We start from the raw sequence: 17,161 nt of genomic DNA on the forward strand, positions 1-17,161 counted from the left end.
GCTTTTCTTATTTAAATGAAGGCTTTCGTTCTAAAGTTAGTTTTGGTGATTGTTCTACTGTGGATGCAATGGGAAAGGGGGATATTAAAATTAAAGCCAAGAATGGTTTTGAAGAAGTAATATCAAATGTGCTTTATGTTCCTGCATTAAAAAGCAACTTATTGAGTGTTGGACAATTGCAAGAAAAGGGGTATTTTATTCTCATTGGGAAAGGTGTTTGTGAGATTTATAGTCCTACTAGAGGAGCTATTGCCGCTGTGAAAATGAATTCGAAGAGGTTATTTGCCTTGAATATTGAGAGTATTCAATCTTGTTTAAAGACGGAAGTAAAAGATCCTTCATGGTTGTGGCATTTTAGATATGGTCATTTGGGCTTTGGTGGATTAAAAACTCTCCAACAGAAAAATATGGTGATAGGTCTTCCCGAAATTATCATCCCTTCCCAAGTTTGTGAAGAATGTGTTGTTGGCAAACAACATCGTTCTCAATTTCCAAAAGGAAAGTCATGGAGAGCAAAGGGTATTTTGGAGCTGGTGCATTCAGATATTTGTGGCCCAATTAAACCGGTTTCTAATGGAGGTAAAAGGTATTTTATTACCTTTACGGATGACTATTCTCGAAAGACGTTGGTTTATTTTTTACAGGAAAAATCAGAAGCTTTTGGAGCCTTTAAAAGCTTCAAAGCTCAAGTAGAAAATGAAACTGGAAGGGCCATAAAGACTCTTCGAACTGATCGTGGTGGCGAGTATTGCTCAAAAGTCTTTGAAGATTTTTGTGAATCTAATGGAATTCGAAGAGAGCTCACCACTGCTTATACACCACAACAAAATGGTGTATCGGAGAGGAAGAATAGAACCATTCTCAATATGGTGCGGAGTTTGCTAGCAAGAGGAAGAATGGAGAAGACTTTCTGGCCGGAAGCGATAAATTGGAGCATTCATGTATTGAATAGAAGTCCAACATTTGCTGTTCAAAACATGACTCCAGAGGAGGCTTGGAGTGGAAGAAAACCAACAGTCAATCACTTCCGAATTTTTGGTTGCATTGCTTATGCACATGTTCCAGACGAGAAGAGGAAGAAGCTTGATGACAAAAGTGAAAAGTGTATCTTTCTCGGTGTAAGTGAAGCATCCAAGGCATATAAATTGCTTAATCCACTGACAAAGAAGATTGTAATTAGTAGAGATGTCATTTTTGATGAAGAAAACACTTGGAACTGGAGTATGCAGCAGTCTACTCCAATCGTGTTTGATACGGGAGCAGATGAAACTGCTGCGATGCCCGAAAGTGCAGAGAATTCAGCTCCCACAGCTGCTGAAATTCTACCAGCTATTGCTGAAATTTCACCAACTGCTGAAACTGTACCAGCAGCTTTAGAAGAAACTGATGCAGCAGCTCAGTCTCTTCGTCGTGCTCGCAGAAAGCCTGCGTGGATGGTGGACTATAAGGTAACCGGAATTAATGCTAAAGATGATGCAGTCAATCATTTTGCATTGTTTGCAGACTGTGACCCAATAATGTTTGAGAGTGCTGTTAGAGAAGAAAAATGGAGAAAGGCGATGGATGCTGAAATTGAAGCTATTGAAAGGAATGATACTTGGGAGCTTATTGATCTTCCTGAGAAGCACAAAATTATTGGTGTCAAGTGGGTCTATAAGACGAAATTGAAAGAAAATGGTGAAATTGACAAGTATAAGGCGCGATTGGTTGCCAAGGGATACAAGCAGGAGTATGGTGTGGACTATACTGAAGTTTTTGCTCCAGTTGCAAGGCATGACACTATCAGAATGCTACTTGCCTTGGCAGCTCAAAATTCGTGGCCGATCTTCCAGTTGGATGTCAAATCAGCTTTCCTACATGGATACTTGGAGGAAGAGGTATTTATCGAACAACCCCCTGGTTATATTAAGATTGGAAATGAGCATAAGGTTTATCGATTAAAGAAAGCTCTTTATGGACTAAAGCAAGCCCCGCGAGCTTGGTATAGTCGCATTGAGACTTATTTTCAAAAAATGGGTTTTCAAAAGTGTCCATATGAGCATACACTTTTTGTGAAAATTGGGGAGAATGGGAAAATGCTCATTGTGTGTTTATATGTTGACGATCTCATATTCACGGGGAATAGTAGTATCATGTTTGCTGAATTCAAAAAGTGTATGATGAATGAATTCGAGATGTCTGATCTTGGTAAAATGCATTATTTTCTTGGTTTGGAAGTGGTGCAATCTGATGATGGGATATTTGTTTCTCAAAAGAAGTATGTGCGAGAAATTTTAATTAGGTTTAAGATGCAGAATTGCAATCCAACCAACATTCCAGTTGAGTTTGGCTTGAAACTAAACAAAGTTGGGAGCGGAAAGAAGGTGGATAACACGTTTTACAAGCAAATTGTGGGTAGTTTAATGTATCTAACGGCTACAAGACCAGACATCATGTATGCTGTCAGTCTTGTAAGTAGATATATGGAGTGCCCAACTGAAATGCATCTTTTAGCTGCGAAGAGAATTCTTCGATACCTACAAGGAACCAAGGATTTTGGAATTTTCTACAAAAAGGGAGAAAAGTCAGATTTGACTGGCTTTACTGACAGCGATTATGCAGGAGATCAAGACGATAGAAAGAGCACTTCAGGTTATGTCTTTCTGCTAGGCACAGGGGCTGTTTCATGGTCCTCCAAAAAGCAAACAATTGTCACATTATCAAGTACAGAAGCAGAATTTATTGCTGCTACAGCTTGTGCTTGTCAAGCTGTTTGGCTTAGGAGAATCCTCGAAGAGCTTCAGTTCAAAATGGGAAGAGGCACTATAATATTTTGCGACAACAATTCTGCCATAAAGTTGTCAAAGAATCCTGTGAACCATGGAAGAAGCAAGCACATTGATGTGAGGTATTATTTCCTGCGAGACCTCAATAATGAAGGAACGGTAGAGCTGCAGTATTGCCGAAGTGAAGATCAGTTGGCGGACATTTTAACTAAACCTCTCAGGTTTCTCCCTTTCCAGAAGCTGAGAAGGTTAATGGGTATTGGCACGATGGAAGAGTTCAAGTAGCTAAAGTTAACCTGAAGCTTGAGAGCTTTCAGTTTAAGGGAGAATGTTAGCAAATAAAGTCCTGTTTTCCAGCTTTGTCCTAGTCTTTCGGAGAATAGTTTATCATGGATTTGTTTCCTATCTATTAGGAGTAATATTAGCTAGTGGTTCCTACTTTCTTGCTTACTATTGTTATGTCTTTCCACCTATAAAATATGCAGCCAAGAGTACTAAATAACAGTCCAAAAAAATCCATTTTATTTTAAGCGTGTTGCCTCTATATCAGTTTTTGCTTTCTGCGTATTCTTCCTTCTTGTGCATCTGTTCACATTAAGAACATTTTAAATCATTTTCCCTATAATAAATATAAATTAATCAAGACTTTAACACTTTGTTTGGATCATTGTTACCCATTGTTTCATAATGTATTGTATTGTATTGTACTGTATTGTATGGTAGATACAATGTTTGGCTACACTGTATTGTTTGTTATTGTTTAATAACATTTTAATTGTTTAGTTTGATCGTATCGTACTGTATTGTAGTTTATAAATTACTAAAAAATTCTAATTATTCTAGGGTAGGAGGTTTGACTAGATTTAAAGAATTAAGATAAAGGGTAAAATAGTATTTTAAAATATTATGTAAATATATAATTGAAAGAAGAAATTAAGTAACAATGGGAACACACCAAATTGGTTGTTCCATAAAATAGGGGTTTTCATTGTTACGTAACAACGAAATTTAATGATACAATACAATACATTTTAAGTAACAATCAAAACAAACATTGTAGGTATAGTAACGATACAATTACAATACAACAGGTAACAACGATCCAAACATAATGTAAATATTAAGTATCAGTGAGTATTAATCGTCAATTACTTAACTAAGCCATCATAAGACGAGGTTTTATCTTATACAACTCATAGTTTAAGAAATATGATTTATAACTATAAATTCGTTTAAATTTTACATTAGATTATTATTTAAAGACTAATAGGTATATGATTTTAATATTTTATAACTTCGAAAATTATTTAGTAAGATGTCGTTATCACTAAAAATCTTGTCAAATCGATTGAAAATACAATATATAGTTTTTATATTTAAGGAACTAAAAAACAAAGAGAAATCTAATGCGTAATGAGAGTAAATTATGTATCACACAATTCAATCAACAAATTAGAATATTAGTGGGCCATTAATTGACTTGAAAATTGCTAAAAATGAATAAAAAAATAAAATAAGTAAACTCTACATGAAGACCGCCAAATATTATTTTAAATTGTCTAATTTCAAATTCAATCTAGCTGTCTCCTCTATCTAAAAAAATAATAATGACGATATTGTCCTTATTACGAGTAGAGAGGTTATTATCGATAGATATTTGATTGAATAATAATACATGTATTTATAAAGAAATGATGAAAATTGAAGAAAAGAAAAAGTACTGACGGTAAAGATAATCAAAGTAAAAGAAACAACCACAATAATAAAATTGAAGGATAAAATAATGTTAAAATAATAATAATATGGAAACAGAGGGGTGGTCCGAACTAGAACACTACTCTACCCTCGTAAAAGAAAAAAAAATGTTCGACTACTTACAAAACATTTATTTTGTTTCTCGACCTCGATATATTCCCTACTAAGAATCATGTTCCCGATGAGCCAAATTTCATATCCTATTTTTAATCACCTCTTATTCTCCTTAAACCCACCGAGTCTCAACTCCTCATTAAGATATTTATACTCCTCCTCTTCACATATTTGAATCATATCAATTTCGTTTTTCACGTCTGTCCACCAAGCTTATTCTATAACTAAATAACTTATATACGCTTTGTGTGGCCAGATATATTTTATCGTAATTTTAGTTGATATACAAAGGATACAAAAACATAAAATAGAGTTATCAACCATTGTGTGACATTTTTTCCAATTATCATATTTAATTTGCTATCAAGAATTAAATGTTTTTTAAAGTCAATGAACTTAAAACTTAAATGATGAAAATAACATGTATTTTCAAATTTTAGTTGAAAAGGATTGAAGCATGAAATTAGGCTAAATATATATATAAAAAATATTGTCACCAATTAAAAAATATCAAACTATTTTTTTTTTTTAAATCAATAGTAGGGGCCAATATAATAAGGAAAAATAACTTAAATACACAACTATAAGTTTAGTATTCTCTAATTTTCCCTTCTTTTTTAAAATATTACATAGTTCTTTTTTTTTTTTATTTTAGTAGAAGTTTAGAGATACATAGTCTTCTCTCTCCTATAACACACACTTCCCCATATCATGCCTATTTTTTCTCCACTAAAACACTCAATCTTCTGAATCACTTTTTGAATTTTGAATTATTAATTTTAATTAAAAATGTTTCACAACATTTAATATGAAATTTTGAATTTCAAAATTCAAAAAATTTGAAATTTCTGAAAATTGAATGCTTGTGCTCATGTGGTGCTTGGAAAAGACGTTTTCTCTCTCTCAATAAAGCCTGGGTTTGATTGTGCCTTTGCCATGGGATTAGTACTTGTGCTTGATCAAATCCAAGTTGATGATTTTGCTGAAAATCGGGTCGATGCCGACCCAATTATCACAGACGATCCCAATTTTTCTTCTTAATTTTTCTCTATGAAAGAGTTTTAAATTATATATATTGGTTTATAGTTTTGAACTCTTTGAAAAATCAATCTGTTCCTTTTTGTCTTTAATGTTAAAAAAAGAATCCTACTAACTGAATCCTACTAAGTGGATTATAATGTTTAGTCTATGATTTGATACATGAATTAGAAGTGTATCATATGATTTCCTATGTATCAAGGGTTTTTGAAATTTTTTATCATGTATCAGTGATTAATTTCAATAACTGCGCCATCAAGTGTGCTTGCTGATACATTTTGAATCAGTGTGTATAATGTTTTTGACGATGCATTGATACATGAAGTGTTTGCTGATACATTTTGAATCAGTGTGCTTGCTGACACATTTTGAATCCATCAAGTGTGTATAGTGTTTTAGATGATGCATTGATACATTTTAAATCCATCAAGTGTGCTTGCTGATACATTTTGAATCAGTGTGTATAGTGTTTTAGACGATGCATTGATACATGAATTTGTTGTGTATCATAATTTTTCTATGTATCATGCGGTTTTGAAAATTGTATTCAAAATAGATGATATAATCTTTGATTTTCAAAATTTGAAATTAATATTCAATTACGTGCTAATTTAATGCTGATTAATGATCTGTTACCGTAAATTAAGCTATTTTAGTTAACAGGTTTAAATGTACCATTTTTTCCCCATTTTTTTCTTAACAGTTTAAATTTACCATGTATCATTTACCATGTATCACTAGAGTCTAAAGTATCACGGCACAAAAATTTTAAGGGATTTTTAGTAAATACTAAATTTGTCGGGACAGAGTGTAATTATTAAATTACACTACGGGATTCCTTAAAATTTTACATATAATAACCCTTTCAAAGAAACTAAAGTGGGCCCTCAAAGTTTCCTTTAATGCAAACCAACCCCATACCAACTTTTTCTTGGCCCACTATATTTTTGTTAAGTTTTTGATAACGAGAACTTTATATGATATAGTTTAAATTTTGATAATTAAAATAAAATCATTGTGATTTATGTGTTTCTGTTGAAGTTTTTGTGACTTACATTATGTTTGGATCATTGTTATCCATTGTATTGTATTGTATTGTTATTATACCTATAATATTTGTTTTAATTGTTACTTAAAATGTATTGTATTGTATTGTTAAATTTCGTCGTTACGTAACAATAGAAACCCCTATTTTTCTTGGAACAACCAATTTGCTGTGTTCTCATTGTTACTTAATTTCTTTTTTCAATTATATCTTTACATAATATTTCAAAATACTATTTTACCCTTTACCTTAATTATTTAAATCTAGTCAAACCTCCTACTCTAGAATAATTAAGGATATTTAAGTAAATTTATAAATTACAATACAATACGATACGATCAAACCAAACAATTAAAATGTTACTAAACAACAACAAACAATACAATCTAGCCAAACATTGTATCTACCATACAATACAATACAATAGAGTACAATACAATACAATACATTATGAAACAATAGATAACAATGATCCAAATAAAATGTTAGTGTTTTAAATATGTATACTATTATTTTAGAAAAACTTAATTCATATATTTGAATACACGTTCAAAATAAATAATTTTTTTTTTTGAAATTTAAACTATGTCATATAAATTAAGACGGAAAGACTACGTTTTTTAAAGGAATAAATAATGAAAAAAAAGGAAGATAATTCTATCTTTCTAGGAAACTTCCTAGTGACTTGTCAAAAAAGTTTGAATTGAAAAATCTCATGGTATTATGCGATACATTTATTTTCTTTTTTTTGTGGGGTTAGAGACTAGATGGTGACATAATAATAATAATAATAATAATAATAATAATAATAATAATAATAATAATAATAATAAAAAGTATTATGCAAATTATTAGAAGAATTTGTTAAGAAATTAATTTTAATCAATTTCACACAAATATACATAAACTTCACTCATAGTATATAATTTTAACATTTTATTTGAAGTTTGTTGTTTTGAATTTACTTCAAACACAACATATCTAGAGGGGATCTACCTATAAACAATAATTTTATTATGGGTATAAATTAAATACAAATATCAAAATAAGTTACCTAGTGAAATTTCCAACATATAAGTAAGATTTTAAAAATAAATTAATAAACTAATTATTCATCTAAATAACAATTTTCTAACACATTGAAATCAAAATTAAACATGAAAAAATCAATCAAACTGATATATAATTTACGTATTGAGATATTTTATAGGAAAATATAGTGACCAAATGAAAATGACAACCTTATTTCTATATTTTATTTTAATCGAAAAAATATTTTTAGAAACTCTATTCTATAGTTTATTAAATGACCAAAACTTTATAAGTCATCTTGTCACCATCCTTGCATTTTCTCAAGTAAATTCAAACAAAAAAATAATTAATAAACTAAACTATAGTCTAAGTCAATGAGTCAAATTAATATGCTAATTGCTACATTTTAATGTAAATTTTATGCCTCATATTCATTTGTGAACAATTTAAAGTCAAAATCAATTTGTGTTGTGGCTTACATTGGTCTTCTTCAAAGATAAATTAATGTTGGAGAAAAAAATAATTACTAATATATATATATATATAAAGACCTTTTATATATTTCTTATTTTATATTGTTAGTAATTTAATATTTTATGATTTGCACAAGGCAATTGAGTTAATTGTACTAATGTTTCACATAAAAAGCAAATAATTTCGATTGGTAATTTTATAAATATTTCGACATCCAAATTCATGATTTGACATTATATTATTTAATAAAATAAAATCAAGTTATGTAGAAAAAAATAAAAAAGTAAGATTCTCATCGATCGGAAAAAAATTCAAATAATCAATCAACAAAATACAAATCAAACTATTAAGATTTCTCGTAATACAAATAAACTCAATTTTAATATATTGATGTAATAGTAACTTTTCTTTTCTTTATTTGGCCTTTAATAGTTAAGCCTATTAAATTAATATTACTTCCGTTCCATTTTACATGAAAAAAAAATATTTTTTTAAAGAATAATTTGATAAATATTTCAAAGTTTTCATTATTTTTAAGTTTTGTACCAAATCAAATGTTATCACGTAAAAAGATAAATCTCTTTACTTTTTCTTTTTTGCATTGGGATCTGTGAATTATATAATAATACTTTTTTATCATACAACAATTATTACATGAATCTTTCTAAAATGATTCAATGAGAACATAAAACACAAAAATCTTCATCATCATATTCCATTATTTTGTTCTATTAAAATATAAGAATTCTGTCTTAATCGTAAAAATTTTATATTGAACTTACGATTAAAATTACATTATTTGATTTTCAAAATTCAAACAGTATCATACAATGAGACAGTAAATTATACAAATACGTTATTTTCTTCTTTCTTTTCTATATTAATTATTTTATATTATTATATATCACTTTCAAAAGAAAAAAAAAGAGGATAAAATATAATTGCTCAAGGTATCCTTTTGTTGCAAGAAAAGCATAAAGTGTTAAAAGAAATGTCCCAAGAAAAATGTAAACCTCACTTTTAAATTTTTATTCCCCTAAATTTTAAAGCATAAAAAGTCGAGTTGAATCGAAATTTAAAATTTACGAGTTTAATTTTATGGTTAATTTATTTAAAAGTTGTGTAAGTTCAAATAAAGTGTTAATTTATATATGTAAAAAAAATTTATAAATTTTTTATATTATTAAATAGTTGTAATTGTACCTTTTAAAGTTTAAGCGTGCAAAATTAAAATAATTGCCCTCTAAAACATCTTTATATCCAATTAGATTCTCTTTTGCTTTTTCTTTTAACTTTTATTTGCTTAGGGATCGGTGAAACTTTATATTATATTATAATATAAATGATGATATGATTACATGATTTAGTGAGAACACAAAACACAGATTCTAACCATTTTTGTACGTCTCAAAATACTTGTCACGTTATTTTTAAGAATCAAGTTTGATTAATTTTTCGAAGTATATTAAATTACATAAATTTAATATTAGTTACAATTCACGTAATTTAGCTCTCGCAAAGTAAAGTACAGATAGAGAAACTCAACCTCACCAATCACCACTAAAAAGAAAGTCAGACAACTACTTGAATGTTGGTTTAAAAAAATGCATGGGACATGATGATGAAAAATCACTTCATTTCTAGGTCAACAATTTGATGCATAAAACATTTCACGTTCATGTAGAATTAGAAAAGGCTCGCTTCCCAATATTATCATCCTCCCGATACCCTTCAACCTTCTACGCTCAATAGGTGGGTCCTCACCCCTATCACGGGGATCGGGGAAGGTAGTTTCACTATGTAGAATCAGGAGAAGCCGGTGAAGAACTCAAGCAAGGCTAGAGTAGAGCTCGAATATTGATATATTCCATCATGAGAAAGGAGGGCGAGAAGCAGATTGCTATACTCTATTAGTGCTTTTCTTTTGTCTATCATAAGCAACCTAGCGAAAGTAGATTTCACTCTTTCTATTTACTTAATAAGCAAATTCGCTCCGAGCGAGTCAGTATAGAGTGTATGCAAATTTTACCCTATCATGACATAGAAAATTTGTCGACGTTCGATTCAAATAAAGCATATCTAAAAATCATGCAAAGAAATATAACAAGGACTAGAGAAAGCATCACATTGCAAATATGAAAATTTCAATAATGCATCAGTAAGTCAATTTTGATATCAACTGGAAAAAAATGTGGCTGAATGGCCAGTTTTTGAGCCAACAATCAAAAGTTTAGCTACATTTCAAATATAATTCAGAAGTATGTATCTACTTTCTAAAGCCTTGAAAAAATGCAGAAAAATCTATTCGAAATGCTCGAATCGTTACATGGTTTCTTCAGGCATCTTCGTAAAATAGCATCTGGACAAAAATACCCCTAAAACAACTCGAATAGAACATCTATCGAGCTGCATTTCAAAACTTTAACAAGTGGAACTCCACCACAATGTGGCGTATGTTGTTGTAATTGTCCCAACTTCGACCATATAGACTAGCTATCAAGATGCCAAGCTCTAGAAAACAGGCGTACAACTTCGCATGTTTTTGCTTGGTTTCCCACCTAGTGTTCAGTACTTGCATTGGAGCTTGACTTGATCAAGATTCGCCTAGAAAAGTCCCACATTGGGGATAAGGCGATTCTTCACCCAAAAAAAATCATCAACTTGCACGTTGAATGCTCGTTGGTCACACTAGCGAAAAAATTCAATATGACCAGCAATATCCCTGCACAACATCTTAGACTCACCTGCCAACTTCAAGCTTCTTGAAATGACAAGTCCTGTTTTTTTGTGAGTTGATGTTGGTTTATAGGCTGTGGCACCCTCTTCATTTCCCATTAGAAGAGCTTCTCTAGCAGGAACCACATTTTCCCACCAAAATTCCCATAAAATTCCATGCATTAACTCCCAGTAACTCCGCTCTCGGTAGACACGGAATATTGCGCTCCCGTTTGGTGTCCAACAATACACATCAACCCAATCTCTGTCCATGATTTCCATTTGCCCTTGCACCTGAGGCATGTAGTAGAATGGCATAGTTGACCATGGGAGGCCCTTTTCTGGTTTTCCTTTGTTGTATGGGCATTTTACTTCCAGGATCCCACCTCCAGGCAAGCTTCCAAGAAGACCATCCGGGGAGGCACCAACCCAATCCAATCGCTCATCCGAATGGACTGCGAACCCGAGTGAGCTCACATCACGACCAGTGATGCTTTTATAGCGTTCTATGGCTACTGCTTCCATGAGAACACCCCAATCCATGGCACTCCTGCTAGGAGATGGTAGTAATTGGACTTCTGGAGCAAATACCTTCTCATGCCAGAGCTCATATCGTCGATTCCCTTTCCAGAATCCTAAAGCAGTGCTGAAGGTGCTTGTAGTTAATTTGTCTTTGCGAAGGGCAAACCACTCCTCAGAACGTTGTGGAGCATCTGATTGGGTTAGGCAGGCCACTGAAACTACTGATGGTGGAGGATAACTGAGAGGAATGCTTGGAGAGATACATGGTGCTGTCAAAGTTGAGAAGTTCCTCAAGAAAACAATGCCATGATAGCTTCTGCCAGGAAATGGGACAGCTGTTTTCTGAATGCTGCTGAATCTCGAAACACATGCATTGCTCATAGCTAATGGCTAACAGTTCGTGTAGTTTCAATCCTGCAAATCAATAAATATAACCATGAAACACAAGAAAGACAACAGCTTGCTTGGCAGAGCAAGTTTAGAATGTATCCAACGATAAAGAAAATGGTTAATAAGTCCAGAGACAAGAATTTCCTGAGAGGGCCAAGACAAATTCATAGAACATTTTTGTGTAAACAAGACAGTTAACTTTAGACAATTTATAATGAATAGTTTGATTACTATATGAGAGGGTACATATGTTACGTGTTTTAAGAAGGTAATGACTTGCAAATCGAGACACATCTTGCTTACTGAGTCAACTTTGAGAAATATGAACAACTTCATATCTCAAAGAGAACCTTTTCCAGTGCATCTTAAGTTATCATATGGAATTCGCAATAGTTGTATAGTGTAATACATTGTAATATGATTTAAAGGTCTTGGAAATTTGACATTGCAGTTTTGCTGGTATTCACCGGATAAAGCTAGGTTGTACTGCAATTTTGTGTTTCTTGAAGACTTTTTTCACTGGATTAAACGTTAATTTCCTCATTCCACTCTATTGATTGGTTTTGTTATATTTCGACAAAAGTAGTGAAAGCAGAAAACAGTTTCAAGTTTTTTAAGCATTTACTGCATAACCCCCACCCCCCTACCCTTTGAGTGCATACAGGGGTTGCTCATGTGCAATAACTCGCAAACCACATAGGAGAGATAATCCGCACTAGGCAAGCCGGTGCGATGACCTCGACCTAGAAGGCAAACCCCTTAGGCAAGGGTTTCGAACTTGAGATCTCCACCATGGAAGTCCCAAGCCCAAACCACTGGGCCACCCCGAAGGTTGAAATAACCCCTTTTCGCCTCCCTTTTTTCTATCAATTAGGCCTTTCCAGTCTGAAATGAATTAGTGTGTGCTTTTCATGATTTCATAAATTTGGGAAAGGTTATAGGGAATAAAAAATGTCAAGTTTTATTTGGAATTATGTCATTCAATGTCTCATGGACACCCGACGTTAATGTGAGCATAAATTTTGGAGCTGTCTAGATGATCATTTTGTAAGTTGAAGAGTTTATCTGACAATAGTGGAGACAAATTGAGGTGCCAAGATGTGCATACTCAAAGTTGCAGTATTCATTTGCCATCTAAGGCCAAGGTTGAGTGTTTGTTTATGTATTATGCCTCGTTTTTATCATGTTGTGGGGATGAAAACCACAAATATCTTCAACTTTATATAACACACTTGAATGTAACAACTAATTTTCTATCTAATCCCAGAACTAGAGTTAAATAAAGTTACCTTGTTATTTCAAAATTTAAAGTTTTACAAGTTCCTAAACATCACTCAAGGTGCTTCTGAAAGGACGACTCTACTAGAAAAGTCATGAATGATATGCTTATCAGAATGTTCATTATTGCTCAATGGTAGCTCAACTCCTAATCACCTCACTTGTCTTCTACTGGTTACTTGGCATAAGAACTAAAATTTGGCATGTAACAAAATAAGAAAAAGTAACAGTTTAATCTTTCAGTGTATCCCAATCTAAAGGTAAACAAGGAGAAAAAAAAAGACGTAACAAATACATTTAACGGAATACGAGCATACTCCTAGTAACTTCCCAAGCAACAAAGCAGTGCAACAAATTAAGATAAACTACAGAGTCATCTCAAAAACCTATAATGATAGTACCCCTTTTAAGAACATCCAATGCAAGTCTCAATAGCTAGAAGGTTAGGACCAATCAATGATAAATGTCACGTCATTTAATTTCAGTTTCCTTAATATGCTTTAGAGGGTTCGATTAATACTAAAAACAGAAAAACATTGGGAAATCATAAGGATAATAGCGCATATGTCTTCGCCAATATCGACTCAAACAAGTGAACAAGGTACCTTATAGATGAGAATTTTGTAAAATAACTACCGAGGGGGAAAAAAGAAAATGATAAACAATTATTCCGATGTCTCGGGCATATAGTCAAACACCGTGGGAGAATCAGTGTGCACAACACTTTGTAACATATCAGAAAATGCATGTACTTTGGTACCTATTTCTTTTGGGAGTCTGAAATGTTCCAATTGACTGCTTGGATCATTAGAGTGTACAGATCATAGAGGCCTACCATTCCATCCATAAACCATTGGTTTTGAGAGAGTGTTGGATAAATGAATTTTCAGACTATATTGAACTGAAACGAATTGAGTGGAAAACCAGCAATTGAGAATCTTAAGAACCTCTCTGATTTTTTGCCTTATCTGTGTGACTTGAAAGTAGCAATTTAGAATACTTCTCAGAGAAAAATAGAGAACATCACCACTACCTGTATCCTCTTCTAGTTCCCCAGCATCAAGCAAGGCTTTCAAATGGCAATGGATTCTATTTCCTTCTGGAAGCAATAGATTGAATTACAAAGCTGTACTGGTAACAATTTGCCTGACTGTCAAATTTTCTAGAATTGGAAGGACGATTGCACTCAATATATTTCAGCTCGAGTCCTGCATGAAGAAAATTCAAGATTACTACTTAAACAATAGGTGTGTTACTCTATTTTTAAAAATACTCATGCATGAAACATTAGCCACAAATCGAGAAAACAAATCAGAGAGGGCTTTCTGGTGCACTAAGCTCCCGCTATGCGTGGGGTCTAGAGAAGGGCCGGACCACAAGGGTCTGTTGTACCCGGCCTTACCCTGCATTTCTACAAGAAGTTGTTTCCACAACTCGAACCCGTGAACTCCTGGTCACATGAGGCAACTTTACCAGTTACACCAAGGCTCCCCTTCCGAGATAACAAATCAGAGAGCAATCACAAAATTGAAATGAGCTTTTTGTGATAAATCTTCAAGTAGTTTTCCATTCTTTTTTTTTAATGCCTTTGCTGGTTTGAGAAATGGATGGAAAAGTGGAGATTTTGTTTTACTGTTTGCAGGAATTCTAAAAAGTTTATATCTTTCCAAAATACTATAAGCTAATTTCACGTCCCATCCATTTCCTGAATATTCTCTCATTGCACTTCACTCAGTGAGATCAAGTTAAGCACTGAAAAACAACTTATCCAACTATCACTCAATGCCGTTAGAACTGGAGCCAAGTTTTTTTTTATTTAGACAACTGAAGACAAGTTGTTCCATCTCCGGTTTCTCTTTCTTCTACCTAAACCTATGATACACCGTGCTTTAGAAACAAGGCGGAGCTAGAGTGTAGTAGCTTTGGTCCAAATTTCGTATTTTTCTTAGGAACTCCTTATGTACAATTTATTCATTCAGAACCTAGTAACTTGAAAAAAAACAAGAATCCCAAAACTGATGAGCCTCAAATACTAGCTCCGCTATAGAAGGCATTTCAACAACAAAAACAACAAAATACTACTTAATCCCACACAGTGAGGTCTGCGAAGGTAGAGTGTCCCCAGAGCTGAATATGCATTCATATGGTCTCAAAGATTCAAACACACAGAAAAAATAAAACACAAATTCAACTTCCAGACACCATTTTCCAACTTCAAACTTCAAATGCTACTCACAAATTTTGAACTTTTATTCAAGTGAAAACACAATTTCAACTTCCAAACACCACTTCAAACTTTAAATACAACTCACAAAAGTTGAACTTTTTTCAAACAAATTCAACTTCCAAACACCATTTTTCAACTTCAAACTCCAAATACTACTCACACAATTTGAACTTTTCTTCAAGTGAAAACACAATTTCAACTTCCAAACACCAGCTCCAACTTCAAACTTTAAATACAACTAAAAAAATTTGAACTTTTTCCAAACAAATTCAACTTTCAAACACCATTTTTCAGCTACAAACTCCAAATACTCCTCAGAAAATTTGAACTTTTCTTCATGTGAAAACACAATTTCAACTTTCAAACACCACTTCCAACTTCAAACTTTAAATACAACTCACAAAATTTGAACTTTTTTCAAACTAATTCTACTTCCAAACACCATTTTTCAACTTCAAACTACAAATACCACTCACAAAATTTGAACTTTTTTTCAACTTTCAACTTCAAAAACTACTTTTTTCCTCCCATTCTCAAATAGCATTACATTCATGTCCAAAAATGCATAGAAAAATCAAACACAAACAAACATAACTAGAGAAACTCATGATAAATTTTAGAAAAAATAAAAATAAATACAGCAGAGAGGAAAAAAGAAATACTAAAAATCCCCCAAAACAAGAATTGTTACCAGTGAATAAATGGAAGAGCTTGAGCCTAAGCGAACCAAGGGTTTTGGGGAAACAAAGAAGAAGGTGCAAACATGTAATTTATCCCAATAAATCTCCACCCTTCACTTTTTTATTTATCTCTAAACTTTTAATAGCCTTATCGTTATAAACGGAGTTCACATATATTTTCATCTAACGATAGTGAAAAAAATAGTTTAAAATTTATTTATTGTTTAATTTAAGTTTTAGAAAAATTCATGTGGGATATATATATGATTCTTCGAAATAAAGTTCAGAATATATTTTTAATTTTTTTTCATATAAAAAATATTTTTGACTTCTTTAATTATCGTTATTTGATTTTTTTTTAAATTTCATTATTTTGTGGAAGTTTCTGTATTGCTAAAAATAAAAATAATAAGTGTGGCATGTATAATAAATTTGATAAGAAAATTAGTGCATCATAGATAAATTTAATATTAAAATAATAAATTTAAATTAGTTATTGACAGTGGCAAAGCCATGTTAGAGTTAGGGGGTTCATATGAAACCCCTTCGGCGAAAAATATATTATTTATATATGGTTAAAATAATTTTATATATATATGTAATAGATGTCAAATCTATTTTGACTACTTCACGTGTCTAACTTTTAAGATCTTAAACACCCTTGTTAATTCTGACTCCGCGATTGGTTATTGAAACAAAAAAAGTCGAAAGGAAGTATGTGGGGGGGGGAGGTCAAATATACCCCCATAGTGATTATATTTTTTTCAAAAAATAATTAGAAGATTAAATTAAAATTAATTTTTCCACTTTTAACCCACTTTCGTTAGAGGAAAAAGATATGTGTTAAGTCATTTGTATAACAATAAGAGTATATATCGTCACTTTCAATTTTCATAACAATGAAGTATATCAACTTTAAATAATAAAATCGAGGGATATATCAAACACTTTTTCCTATTATCTATAAACTATCTCATTTAATAAAATTGTATAAGAGTTAAAAAGTTTTAACAACAATAACGCCTTCAATAAAATCGAAGTATAAAAATAAAGTTTACATAAATCATTCTATTACATTATAAAATAAAAAAATTAGTTTTAATTGGCTGAAAAAACTGTGGAATAT

At 32.0% G+C, this 17,161-nt stretch overlaps 1 protein-coding gene across 4 annotated transcripts; it reads right to left on the reverse strand.

The window, feature by feature from the left end:
• Positions 1-10,365: 10,365 nt before the first annotated feature.
• Positions 10,366-16,177, reverse strand: LOC107002499. 4 transcript variants are annotated; one of them, XM_015200549.2, is made up of 4 exons: positions 16,047-16,177; positions 14,162-14,336; positions 13,889-13,959; positions 10,366-11,874 (listed from the first exon to the last, which is right to left on the reverse strand). In XM_015200549.2, exon 4 carries the CDS (start codon positions 11,839-11,841, stop codon positions 10,912-10,914), a length of 930 nt encoding a protein of 309 aa, XP_015056035.1. In that variant the 5' UTR covers positions 11,842-11,874; positions 13,889-13,959; positions 14,162-14,336; positions 16,047-16,177; the 3' UTR covers positions 10,366-10,911. The 4 variants fall into 4 exon arrangements, with proteins under 4 accessions (XP_015056035.1, XP_015056034.1, XP_015056033.1 ...); XM_015200548.2 differs by lacking the exon at positions 13,889-13,959; XM_015200547.2 differs by having other exon boundaries at positions 13,889-14,336.
• Between the last annotated feature and the right edge of the window lie 984 nt (positions 16,178-17,161).

The sequence above is a fragment of the Solanum pennellii genome, chromosome 10, assembly GCF_001406875.1.
Source record: "Solanum pennellii chromosome 10, SPENNV200".
In the NCBI taxonomy this organism is placed as follows: domain Eukaryota; kingdom Viridiplantae; phylum Streptophyta; class Magnoliopsida; order Solanales; family Solanaceae; genus Solanum; species Solanum pennellii.

Excerpts from the sequence above, each read along its gene's own strand:
- LOC107002499 (XM_015200548.2), bottom strand. The coding sequence starts at position 11,841 with ATGAGCAATGCATGTGTTTCGAGATTCAGCAGCATTCAGAAAACAGCT.